Raw genomic sequence first — 10,641 nt, 5'->3', positions numbered from 1 at the left:
AGACAAGGATTTGATTTAGCCGACCTTGAGAGACAGCAATGTGATTTAGAGTTCTACTTAAATAGACTTTGTCTTTGCTTGGATTAGTATTTTGCACGTGGACATAAGGAAATTGTATGTAATAAAAATTCTATTGCTTGAAGGACTAGCATCTTTTCCGACTTGAATCTCCTATATAAGCAGAGTGTGTTGCAGCAAATTTAGATTTTTGTGTGCGGAAAAAATACACTTTCTCTTGTTTTGATTATCTGATATTTGTGGGTTGCAATTTGGAATAGTGAGAGAGGTTTTGTGCTGTTTGGTTTTGCTTTTGCAGCTCTCTTGGTGTGTTGCGACTTTTGGATTTGATTTTTGGCTCTCTCTTTGGTTTGTGTGCAATTCGTATTTGGTCTTTATGAACCTTTAGTTCTTTGGTTTGCATTTGGTTCTTTGGTTTTGTATTTGTGAGAGAGAGCTATTTGGGTGTATTTGGGATTTGGGTTTGTGAGAGTGCCTCTACACCAATTTGTATTATCCCAAAATTTTTATAGGGTAATTTGTTCATCACCACCCGTGGATGTAGGCTATTGCCAAACCATGTAATTCTTGGTGTTTGGTGTCTATTTTCTTTTGGATGATTGTCTTTGTTCTTATTGTTAGTTTGAAGATCTTTCTCAAACTTAAAATATTTTTACAATCAATCTTGGTAATTTGGGCTTCTGCTATTTTACAACACAGTAGGTGTTTGACAAAATGCCTGTTAGGCATTTTCTCACCCATTTAGACTTTTATGAGTACCAAACTTTGGGGAGTTACATGTTTCTTCTTAAGGAATATGTTTGCTTCATTGGTTGTGCATTTTACACACCTTGCCCCACATGTACATTTTCATGCCTTGTTCATGCATTGCACGTTTTCACGGATTGCATACACCTTGTCACCCTTGTCATGCCATGTTCTAATTCATGCTCTTGCATCATTTTGATCATCTAGCATCCATAGCATGTCATTTAACTTAGTTTTCGCTCTTTAAACTTAGTTTTTAAGGTGTTTTGTCTTTTGTTTGAGCTTATTTTCTCATTTATCTTGTATCCCATATGCATCCTTAAACCTTGTTCATATCTTCATTTCTTTCCCTCCTTGGATTATTTGTCTATTCATTGCGAAAACTGGGAGAAATAATATTTCTTGTGCACGTTCTTAGGGAGAATATTCCATAAGGGAGATGCATATACCAAGGGGGGGAAGACATTTTTTTTTAATGAGAAATCCTTGTTCTATTTGTTTTACATTATGTTTGTTTTCTTGTTATCTTCATTGTGCTTTGAGTTAATTTTAGTATCTATGCTTTGTTGTTCTCATCACAACGTGTTTACGTGTTGGACAGGCATACATTATGTTTGATCAAGTTGCTCATATGTTTCATATCATATTTACTTGATTGCAATTTACTTATTATTTTATACTTGTCATTCATTACTTGCTTTACCTTGAGGGTCTAATATGTTTTGTCCAAGTGTTTTAGGTTACATGTATTTTGTTTTTTTCTATAAAAAAAAACATGTATTTTGTTTCAAGTTCGTCCCATGTTTTAGATTTAGGTGTGAGTGTGTTTTGCCATTTTTCCCAAACTTTTGTTTAAGTCTAGAGTCTGTTATAGGGTGTTTTATCACGGAATAGTCATAAGGGGAGATTGATAAGTTATCTTTTCTGCATAACATTTATATTGGCTATATTACATGACAAAAAGTGTGGTAATTTCATTAATTTATATTCTTGTACTTTGTGAGATGTAATTGTAATAAGTTTAGTACTAAGTTGGTGAAGATTGCTTAAGACAGTTGATCTCACAACTTGGCTTGCGACTGGTTAGGGACTTCAACACCCACGGCCATGTGAGGAGCACATGTGAAAGTTCAAAAGTCAATGTATCTTGTGGGTAACTCACAACTTGGCCAACCTGCAAGATGACTTGCAAGATACTTTAACAGCTGAAATTTTTAATGTGACCTTTTTTTGTTCTTTATCCACACTATATATTGCTTCATTACCCATAAAATTGTAAGGGGACTATCAGATAGTGTACGTTTTTAGACCCCTTAAACACAACCAGATTAACCTAGTTATTTAGCCAAGCAATTAACTTAGGTAAATTAAGCAAATCTAGGTTAACACAAATATATCATATCATGCAAAGCAGTGGAAGTATAAAGAACACAATGATATGATGACCCAGGAAAACCAAATCGGTAAAAAACTTGGGGAGGATTTAACCTAATTATCCTCAAGGTAAAACTGAATCCACTATGAAAGAATTGAAGTTTACATAATAGCAACTTAGACTACTAACATCCTATTGCTACCTCAAGGAGGAAATTTACTACTACAACCATGTGACAGTTTCGAGTCCACAGACTACTTCTTTCTTAGATTTCCAGCAAGCACAAGCACTCCCACTTGTATATCTTTAAGCTCTTGAATCTGCAACTGAATTGATCATCAAGTTCTTGACATAGTCTTGATCCTTGATAACCCTAAGTATGTGTAAAGGCAAACATCTCTAGATCTCAAAGAAGATTCACACACACAACATCAACAACCTCTAAAAATGTGGCTAGGGTTTTCCCTTTTATACCTAGGGCAAAACATAAAATCCTACACGTAAAATGGGCTTGGGCTAAGTTGGAAAATTCTGTAGAAAAACAATCTTCATGACTTTCGATCGGTCGAGTTTAATTCTCGATCGATCAAGTTAGGCAGAATTGCATAGTAAATTCTGCCGTAACTCGATTCCAACTTTACATAAAAGACACATACTTTGAGCAGTTTAGACAAGACTAAAACGTTTTGATCATGGTTTGCCAACATTACAAATTAGTGTTCTAATACATTTAAACCTAAAGGTCTTAGAACCTAACAGATAGAAAACCCTAGAGAGGTTTCTACAATACCCACCATTTTAGAGAAAGCTACTCATCCTTAAGAGAGTATTCCTTGGTAGTCTTTTCTCCTTCCCATCTCCCACTATTATACCTTGAGAGAAGATTTGTATCCAAACACAACTCACACCCATTCAAAGTGTTGTGAGTTGTTTTACTGCCCATGAGAAGCACTGAGTATTTGCAAAAATAAGCCAGTGAGGCTTGGTAGTGCAATCAGGTGGTATTGCGAGATTCAGGAAGATTAGACTTCGAGAAGTTGATTCGTAGTTAGAGCTTGGAAGGCTCAAGTACTTTGGGTATATTAGGGTTAAAGGGTCTTTTTGACATCCTTATACTCCAACCTATTTACTAGTGAACCATTTCAACTTGGAGGGTCATAGAGAAGTTATTACGCTAAGTTCTTCAGTTTTCCTCTTTAATAACAAGTCGTGGTGTTATATTGGATTTGCATATCTCTTCCCTTACTCATTGTGCTTTATAATTACTTGTTAATTATGTATGCCCAGGCACTAGGTAGTAGTCTCGGTTAATTGCACTTTAAGTACTCTTATTCCACACTTAGTTGAGTAGATTAAAAGCAACTTAGCCGTAATTTTAAAGTTGGGATCTAAACAAGCTATAGTAGTTTTAGTATTGAGTTTTCAAAGGAAACAAAGGGGAAAAATATAGGAAGAGAAAGGAATTAAAAAAATAATAATCATATTAATTAATAAAAAAGATGTGGCCGAACTTAGGATTGTAATAATATAGTTTAAAAAAAATTTATAATGTAGTTTAGGCCCTTAATATATATATATAGTACCAAGTATGGATGGAAGAATTTATTTCAAAACACTATATAATTTTAGGAGTCCAATGCCAAATTTTTTAACGTTAGGAAGTAAAATGTAAATATTCCCAAATTTTAGATTGTAATTTGCTTAATCTTGATATTTTATTGGTTAGTAAATTATTTCTTAGAAAAGCATTGATGAAGTGTCAATTGTTATCCTGTCATGAGAATTGCGTTTGCCTTTTTAATTATGAAAAATGTCAAAAATAACCATGTGGTGCTCGTTAAAGTTGGATTAATGTGAGTCTTATTTAATAAAAAAAATAGATAAATAGAAAAAAAAAAAAGGTATAAATAATAAAACTGGCAGCACAACCTATTTTAATATTTTTTTTCTTTCTATGAAAGGTCACCGAGCCTATAAAGTTGTACATGAGAACAAAATGCTGCAAAAAAGAAAAATATAAAGGGTTGTTGTTAATGGGTACCTTACGTGTTAACACAGCCCATTAATTATTGACTCCTGCATGTAATCCTGTTCATCAACACGAAAGAGCAATTAGATTTGGATTGTGACACTGGAGGAAAGTTCATTGAACAAGACAAGAACGTGTATTAGGATTCCATGAAAGTTGAAAGCAACGTGATTTAGCTAGCCAGAAGACTTTCACGATCTGTATATGCAAAAAAGAAAAAGATAAAAGGTTGTAAATGGGCACTTTACGTGTTAACACAACCCATTAATTATTGACTCCTGCATGTAATCCTGTTCATCAACACGAAAGAGTAATTAGATTTGTATTGTGACACTGGAGGAAAGTTCATTGAACAAGACAATAACGTGTATTAGGATTCCATGAAAGTTGAAAGCAACGTGATTTAGCTAGCCAGAAGACTTTCACGATCTGTATACTTGAGTATTGAGTCAATAATAAGTTGTTAGTCAAGCCTTAATTTTCACATGTGCAATGACCAATTACCACGTGAAAATGCAAATACCACCACTGAAATGTACCCCCACCCAATAAAAGAGCAACCAAAAAAAAAATGTTCAAAATTCTTCATAGTACAACGTTTGCATCATATTCGAGTCACATATGTTTGACTTTTACAGTATGTTTGGTTAAAGTAAAAACAGGAAGAATGGAAAATAAGGTAGAAAATAAGAGAGACAGAAAATGGGGAGGAAAACAATCCCTCCAAGCCCACATTTTTTTATCCTCTCAATTTGGGAGGAAAATAGGGAGGAAAAAATGTTGAATGATATAATTTACACAAATACCCTCATTTGATTACATTCACTTACCCTTTATTTCTTATATATTATATAACAATGACATAATAATCAATTTACATAAACTACATTTTCCATCCTCCTCTTTTCTTTTTTTTCAATCAAACAAAAAAGTTTTCCACTCTCCTACTTTTCCACTCCTTCAACTAAACGGACCCTTATAATCCTTCGTCATGTTTATTATATTTTATATTCATTAATGTCAAATATTTTACCATTGATATAATTGAAAAAGAAAGTTACGTACATAAATGTCTAGGCAGCATGTTAATTTAAAGAAGATGAAGTAAAAACTTTCATGGTTTCACCCCATCCAAGGAAACATGGGAGAAAATGGGCATTTGCCCATTTCACCAAAACTTTTCAGCAAAATGCTTTATATCTGAAACTAATTAGGAAAATACTCCCGTTTTGAAACTCGATTTTTTAAAAATCGAGTTTCAATTTAAAACTTAATTTTTGGATAATCGAGTTATAGCAAACTCAAAAAACCAAAGTACTCGAGTTTAGGGAACTCGAGTACCCAAAAAAAAAAAAAATTCCTAAGTCCACATTTGCTATAACTCAATGTTCCAAAAATCAAGTTTTATCTTTGGAACTCCATTTTTACAAAATCGAGTTTCAAAATAGGAGCATTTTCTTAATAAGTTTCAAATATAGGGCATTTTATTAGAAAATTTGTGAAAAAGGGGTAAAAACCCATTTTGGCCTGGAAACATGTTTTGGCTTGCCTCACGCAACGCTAGCTCACTCTTGTTGACTATGTACCTCCCTGTTTTTATTTTTTATTTTATTCTATTACATTTTTGTATTAATCACTCAAGTTACGTACATCTTTTGTTTCTAATCCAAACTTTAGATTGTTGAAGCCACAAAATACATGTCTTCACATTTCTTCCTCTCTCAATTTCTCCTTGAAGAATTTTGAAGAACAATATCTATACTATGCAATAATTTTTTCAGGTATATTTTTTCATTTCATTTCATAAAATCTTCACTCTTTATATTATTTTTATTTTTAATTATTTACTTCAGCCATTTCTACTATTGCAACAATGTCTATTACTCTTCACATTTAACTTTTATTTTGACATATTTTGTAGTCCATTTTAGCCAGCATGACTTTAATTTACCTCTTTTAATTATCTATTTTCTTATATTTATTTGATTTGCATTTGGTGGGAAAATTCTAAATTTTTGTTTTTAGTTTCCAATAAAGAAGTGATAAGATTTATGCATTTGTGGGTAAAATAATTTTTTTGGATAAATCTTATCACACCCTTATATATTTTTATGATTGAAAAATGTAGCATCTCTAAATTATAATGAATAAAAATTATTAATCTTTAAAATAAAAACTAAAAAAGATTTTGAGCACGCTTGTGAGCGCGTGCTCAGAGACTAGTGATAAATGAACATTTTTCTAAATCGTGTGCTTATTTTATTAATATAATTGGGTACATATACGTTTTATAGTAATAAAAGCTTGATTTTTTTTTTTTTTTTGGGATGCCCTACACAGACACACTCTCATAAAACAAGGATTTCATATGAGCCTCAAGGCTTGGAAGGCTATGGTTGTCGTCATAACTATACAACAAAGGAACTATTCTTGCAAGATTAAGAGAAGCCTTAGTGAACGTTTCTGGAAATGGATTTGGAGACAGACACTCTTTGTTAAGTCGCTTCCATGCGTCTGAAATCTTGTTGACAACCTTCTCTCTTGCCTCATTGACTGAAGAGCCTTGGTGTTCCTTCATATAGTACTCTATGTATGATCCATCGTGCCCATCTTGACTCTCATCCTGCAATTACATCAACCAGTTTTCATGGTTAAATTTGCGTATTTACACTAGAAATATCCATTATCCACTAGTTAGGCTGGCATAAAAAGCAAAAGTAACATCAACAAATATTATTTGTCAAATGTCGGAAAGCATTATTATTTTTCAGTCACATCAACTATTAAGCGAGACCACAAATTTTTTGGTACCCGCGGACTCTTAAGCACCATACAATTCCCTTTCATACGAGACTTCTTTATTAAATTTCATACGAGAGGTTTAGTGACTAATGATCATTTTTTGGACTTGTGTCATGGTGGTGTTGTTGTCAATATTTACCAACACTTTAGTTTCATAAAATTTTCATGAAGTGTTTATTCAATTTGGTACCAAAGATTAAACTTTCCGACCAGTTGAAAGTGACACAGGATAATTTTTTGGACATAAGTTGTATCAATGTCTTGTTTACTGCCATGAAATAACATTGATTCAAACCAAATTTGTATGTATTTTATTTCTTAAATTATAGATAACAATGAGTGTTCACGATTCATATAGGTTAAAAACCTTGGTTGAGACTCAGCAACCACTAATCTGTCAAGTTACAAAAAAATAATCTAGGACCTATCCAATTTTAGATTCAATTTGAGAAACTATATGTTAAATTAGTTGATTATGAATGGTGAATCATTTTAATTTACCACTTTTTGTATGTACTCGACTTTTTTTTTTTTATATCCCTCATAGTTGACCACTTACACAATTCATGAAAGTAAAGGCCTGTTTGGTAAGAGATTTCTAGTAATATTGTTGTTACTTTGTAGAAATAAGTTAAGGTATGAAAATACGTGTAATGTTGTTTAAACATTGAATACTGTTATCTAAACAACAGTAACAAACACCCCCTAAATGTGTAATTATTGTTGTTGTCGCAAGTAACAGTGGTTGTGAACCAGTATCTTACCCACCGAACCAAAATAGACAGTACGGACTATTTATTATTATGTTGGGATGATAAAGTAAACAAAATGCAGGTCCAGTGGTCGACTATAATCCAACTAATTGAATAGGATGGTTGCATTTGCATGGTGCAGATTAACAGTGACACCAAATATCGAGTTTATAACACAAACTCAATTTATTACCTGTTGAGCATAAAAGAAATATAAAAACTGCTGTGCATATATACTTACTGTGGCACTTCCCAAGTCATCCCAGAGCCGCAGAATTGTGGCCGTAGAAGACATAATGTCCGGAATGCTATCGATGATATCTGTAGTTTCTTTGTTCATATGTTGACCCAAAAGATAGAAAATGTGAACTAGTACCACATGTACCCCAGAACTAATAACTCCATTCTTCAAATACTCTTCTGATTTTGGTGAGTGCCCAGAAGCAAACCACTGTGCTTCCACTAGGAATGCATTGCACAAAGTTGCCCACTGTAACAATCATAGAATATCATGATTTTACTTTTCATAAAGATTTTTTTTTTATGGGACTGGTGCCTTATAACATACATTAGTAAATCATTTTAAGAAACTTTTTTATGAAAAATGAACAAAAGTTGTCAAAAATAAGTTTCCTAAAATTGTTTACTAATGCCTGTCCTTGCCTGTCCTAAGAACATACATTAATAAAACCATTTTTTTTATAAACAGAAGTAAATATCATGTTATCATTGACATATACCGTCTTTCTAAGTGAGTCTTGGGGTTCCATCCATGCTTTTGATATATCTTGTTGCTAATTTCATTTGTAATGTCATTAAGAGCATTGAAGCAAATCTTCATGTATTCGGGTAGTTGCTCAAGACCAGTAAAATCCCATCTGTATATAACAATTTATTAATCAATAAGAATTGTTGAGAGAGAGAGAGAGAGAGAAAATTAATAGTGCAGTAGATGTATACTTGTTGATAGCTTCTGTGAAGAGAGTGAGTTCCTCAAGTGTGCCATGAACATCGAAAATGTCATCTATTATGTAGATAAAAGAAATGGGTTTTGTGAGGTCAATCCTTTGGTCTGACAACTCTGGATCAGTAAGACAGGCCATGGAGCAAATGTACCATTTGAGTGGTTGGTCCCTGGCAAATTCTAACTCCTCAGCTAACCCAAGATCACTCCACCATCTGAGATAATAAAGATTGGTGGGAATTATTAGAAGAAAAAAAATTGTTAAAATTACTGTAAATTTCCCTATAAAAAGTTTATAAACTATCTTTAAAATTAATATGATTGATTCTAATATTCCACGTCAACAACATAATAATTCGGTATTTTAATTACTTTTTAGTGGCATGTTTGAAAATCAAAATTTTAATTCATAAAATTAGTATTCTAAAATTTGTAATATTGCTAATTAAGAAATAATGTCAACAATAAAAGACAACTGTAGTCAAGTTATTATGAAACTTACTTGGAAATTCGAACAATTTCTTTTTGGTGCTTTGACTGGACCACATTGAAATCCATTTTTGCTAATTGCTGAAAATCATTAAACCAGCCACTTGTTTCTTGGATATTATCAAAAAAGTTTTTGGCCATAAACCTTGCCAAGCTCCTGTGATAAGGGTGCCTCAGAGTATTTCCTACAACTTTGGCTTGGTTGTAATCAACATGGCTTATCAATTCATTTAGGAGCTGCTGACTAAAGTCTCCAGCTTCAACTAGTGTGTTTTCACCTTCTATGCATAGCTGTGAAGCTTCAAATAAACCCATCAATCCATTGATGTCTTCTTTCACTTCTTTGTTAAAGATTCCTTCCTTGTCTTTGAAGCAGTTAAATACATCTATTCCAGACAATAAATGCTTTATCATAATTGTTGATACTAAGGTGAACTATAATGGATAAATTATGGCTAGTCTTATGTGATAGTCCAGGTTCACTGCTCTAAGACTATCATAATTTAGTATTCAAAAATAATAAATTTAATCATTTAATCTTTATTTTAATAATAACATTGCTTACAAAAGCGATACCCACCAGCAGGTACATGGTATCCTTGTTGTCTCAATAGGCGGAAGCGTAGCGCGACCTCATGAAGATCATGATCACAGTCATCATGAGCACTAAATTCTACATATTGCCTATGTAAAATTGTTCCAATCTCGTCCTGGAAATAGTAGTCTATGCCCAAGCGTTGGACAGCATCAATCATCTTTAGACCTTCAACTGGATTTTCTCCTAGTTCCCTCAGCAGATGTCTGCATACTTTCAATTTTTGAGCATGTTTGAGACTAAAATCACCCTGCAGACAAAGAGAGCTAGCTTTAGGAACGGGAAAATTACAAGTTCTAGTGAAGTAATATTTGGGATTCACAAACCAAAGGTGACACAAAACTTACTGAGTCATGTTTAATTCCACAGTTTTGACGCTTTAAGGGTGTAGAAGCCAATGTGTGCTCATGGGCAATGTTCCATTTGGGAGCACTAGGCAAATAGGTAAGGCTAAAGGGGTTTGCAATGCCAGTTTGTGGAATTCTTTTTGGAGGAATTGGATGACTGGAGGAAGCAAAGAAAGCTTTAGTAGACAATGCCATGGAGAATGAATGTCACAAAGTGAATACTAGAGGGAGATGTTTCTTGTTGGAGTTTGATGTAGAAAAGAATTCTAGATCCAATTTATGGGATGCCCATGGTTGACAAGTAATGGTTCAACTTTCAACAACGTTGTAATCTCGTGAGACCAAGTTTTTCACATTTGTATGGTGCCAAGTTTTAATCTCCTCAGCTGTCCTTTCAAAAGGGGGAAAAAATCTTTTTACATGTGCTCCCCGTTTTTTTTTTTTTTTTTTTTTTTTTTTTTTTTGCATGTGTAGTATTGGCACACGCATCTTGAACCTCCTACACTAACAATATCCATACAAA

The 10,641-nt window shown here is 33.2% G+C and overlaps 1 protein-coding gene across 1 annotated transcript; it reads right to left on the bottom strand.

Annotated features, from left to right (window-relative positions):
- Window positions 1-6,405: 6,405 nt before the first annotated feature.
- LOC142634293 ((3S,6E)-nerolidol synthase 1-like) lies at window positions 6,406-10,427 on the bottom strand. The gene is given in 8 exon segments (XM_075808586.1): window positions 6,406-6,792; window positions 7,965-8,213; window positions 8,464-8,483; window positions 8,486-8,601; window positions 8,684-8,902; window positions 9,190-9,562; window positions 9,757-10,021; window positions 10,119-10,427. Coding segments are annotated over 8 exon segments (1,728 nt in total). The 5' UTR covers window positions 10,314-10,427; the 3' UTR covers window positions 6,406-6,501.
- Window positions 10,428-10,641: the final 214 nt, after the last annotated feature.

This window comes from Castanea sativa, chromosome 5 (assembly GCF_040712315.1).
Source record: "Castanea sativa cultivar Marrone di Chiusa Pesio chromosome 5, ASM4071231v1".
Taxonomy (NCBI): Eukaryota; Viridiplantae; Streptophyta; class Magnoliopsida; order Fagales; family Fagaceae; genus Castanea; species Castanea sativa.
This window is presented reverse-complemented; position numbering and strand designations above follow the sequence as displayed.